Below are 2,654 nucleotides of genomic sequence, written 5' to 3'. Positions count from 1 at the left end.
ATGTATATGTAATATGATAGTATGAAGGGTTTTTATGTTTAAAAATCACAATTCATAAACTTTCTTGTAGCTAAAAACACTTTAAATTAAAAACTATGATTGAAAATAATAAAAACTTACTAAATAAACCAAACCAACAGGATCTATGTGATGTGTGTAAATTATACTTCATGAGACCCTGCATCATATTTACATACAGGATTTAGAGAATTTAAACTAAAGTGTTTATTTGGGATCAGACTTTAATACTTTATCACAGTGAAGGACTTAAATGAGCTCATTTTTATCTACAAACACATGAAACTGACATGTTCACAGAGAATGCCCTCACTCAGAGTTTTGAGGAAAAAGAATAAAAATGTGAGACAGCTTTAATTTACTTTTGTTTTGTTCAAACTAATATAACTATTTTAGTGTTAAAGTGTGTCAGTTTGTTCCAGTAAACACACACCTGTTGATTGATGTCATCTCCCAGGTCATTCTTATTAAAGTCATCACTTTACTCTCCTCACCTGCTGCACCTGCTGCACCTGCTGCACCTGTCCAGCTAACTTTAGCTACAGCTAGCATCCACTGACACACAGGTGGTGTTTATTACCTTTCAATACTCTGAGACCCTGCAGAGACCCTGGTAAACAACCATCTGTCAATCATCAGTACAGGTGTCAGCAGGAACTGACCAGGTAGTACTTCCTGCTCTTGGGGGTGTACTCGGGGTCCCAGTCCTCTTCCTGGGGGCGGGCAGGTGGGTTAGGGTTAGGTGGGTTTCCGTTGCTGTTTCCAGGATAATTTCCTCTGTTCCATCCTCTTCCTCTCATCCTGGGAAACTGAGACAAGATGAAGAGCATCAGACACAGCTTCATCTTCATCAGCTGGACACAAACTCAGAATGGGGGGGGGGGTCACAGTGAGGAGGCCGGTCTCCACTGACACTACGTTACGTTCATGTGAACAAGGCCTCCTCCTCCTCCTCCTCCTCATCATTAAGTCCTTGTTGTGAGGAGGAAGAGCAGAGCCTGTGTCTGCTGTGAGGACACAACAAATCAACACAAACACAAACACAACAAACTCACAAAGCCTCGGCCTCTTCCTCTCTCTGCTCCGTGGCCCTCGTAGTCTCGGGGCCCCCGGTCCCCGGGGCCGCTGTAGTCCCGTGGGGGGTAGCGGGGGTGGCTGTAGCCCTCCTCTGAGGGCTCCATCCCCTCCCCCATGTACTCCTTCCCTCTGAAGGGGGGAGGGTAGGGGGAGGGGGAGGAGGAGGAGGAAGAGGAGGACTGAGAGCGGTCCCTCTTCTTCTTCCCCTTCCTGTGGGAGGAAACACAGGGTCAGACTGGTTGYCATGGTTACAGGCGGGGGACAACATGTGGTGGACCTACTTGGACTTCTTGTGGTGTTTCCCAGATTTGTCAGAGGACCTGTCCCTGCTGGGTCCTCGGGAGCCCCCGGGGCGCTCCTTCCCTGCGAACCTCTTCCTTCTTTCTATATCCAGGCGCAGGTCCAGCACGTCCCCTTTGAACTTTTTACTGGGGTCCTGCAGAGACCAGATCCTGTTAGAGCCTGAGGCAGCAGGACCAGAGTCCACCCAGTCAGAAGTCAAGTGTTGCTTACTGCTGCAGTAACTATGATTGAAAGTTGTGTTGTGCACACATGCATGAAGCTCATGAACATAAACTGAGGGCACAGTTTGAGGCTGGGTGCTTCTGTCAGAGGAAATACTCACAAGGTAAAGGCACAGATAATCGTCCCATGAGAGGCTTGGACTCTGGATCTTAATTCACTTCCTTTAAGCCTTTGCTCGGGTTGGTACATACCCAATCATTAACCATATCTCTTAGGCTGCGGGCTTTCTTGGCACTTATTAAACACATTTGGGTTCTTTTGATTTAGAAATATGCATCCTTTGAAAGAAAAGCACAAAGCTGAACACTGCTGCTCGGGATGGCCTCACACTCCACGTATGTCACATTTCAAAAGTGCTCGTCACCTTGTAGCTCGTCTCGTCCAAATCCTCAAACGCGGGGGGGTGCCTCTTAAAGGCACTGGGGGAGACATCGATTCTCCTGCAGGAGGAAGACGAGGAGGTTAGAGAAGACCGACAGCAGATAAGCTGCTCTACAGGAGGACGGGTACAGAATAAACCTTGTGTCAGCAGGAACTGAATCTGAACGCTTTGGTTTGAAAATTAATTTCACTAAACTGAAACTGAATTTAAAGTTTTGTATCTGAATTAATTTGCTTTGAAACTGTATTTTGGTTTATTAAAATTCAGTTTGACTACTTTCACTTTCAGTTCCATAATTCAGATGTTTGTGTCACATTCTGGTCCTTGAGAAAGCCAGGCAGAGTAATCAAACACAGATCCACAGATTTATGTTTCACTTTGGTGAAGTTTCCCTTCTGGATGTAACAGAGTTGATGCAATCCACTGTAAAAGTGACAAAAACACACAAAGTTATTTTATTGCAGTGATTAATTTGACCTATATGTAGAAACATTCAGTTTCAAATTATAAACATTCAGATTCAGTTCCTGCTGGAACAAGATTTATCTCATAGATGGGAAAGGACAGGACAGGAGGACAGGAGGAGACAGGAGGACAGGACAGGAGGACAGGATAAGAGGAGACAGGAGGACAGGAGGACAGGACAGGAGGA

At 45.6% G+C, this 2,654-nt stretch overlaps 1 protein-coding gene across 1 annotated transcript in view; it reads right to left on the bottom strand.

Moving 5' to 3' along the window:
* Positions 1-680: 680 nt before the first annotated feature.
* The window catches only part of thrap3b (thyroid hormone receptor associated protein 3b), a gene marked incomplete at its 3' end in the record, with an annotated part of 17,460 nt that continues 15,486 nt past the window's right edge, over positions 681-2,654 (bottom strand). Inside the window, 4 exon segments of the mRNA XM_014031911.1 lie at positions 681-827; positions 1,074-1,305; positions 1,377-1,531; positions 1,985-2,060. Of these exon segments, the coding sequence (XP_013887365.1) occupies positions 681-827; positions 1,074-1,305; positions 1,377-1,531; positions 1,985-2,060 (610 nt within the window).

The sequence above is a fragment of the Austrofundulus limnaeus genome, unplaced genomic scaffold (genome assembly GCF_001266775.1).
Source record: "Austrofundulus limnaeus strain Quisiro unplaced genomic scaffold, Austrofundulus_limnaeus-1.0 Scaffold1346, whole genome shotgun sequence".
NCBI classification, from domain to species: Eukaryota; Metazoa; Chordata; class Actinopteri; order Cyprinodontiformes; family Rivulidae; genus Austrofundulus; species Austrofundulus limnaeus.
This window is presented reverse-complemented; position numbering and strand designations above follow the sequence as displayed.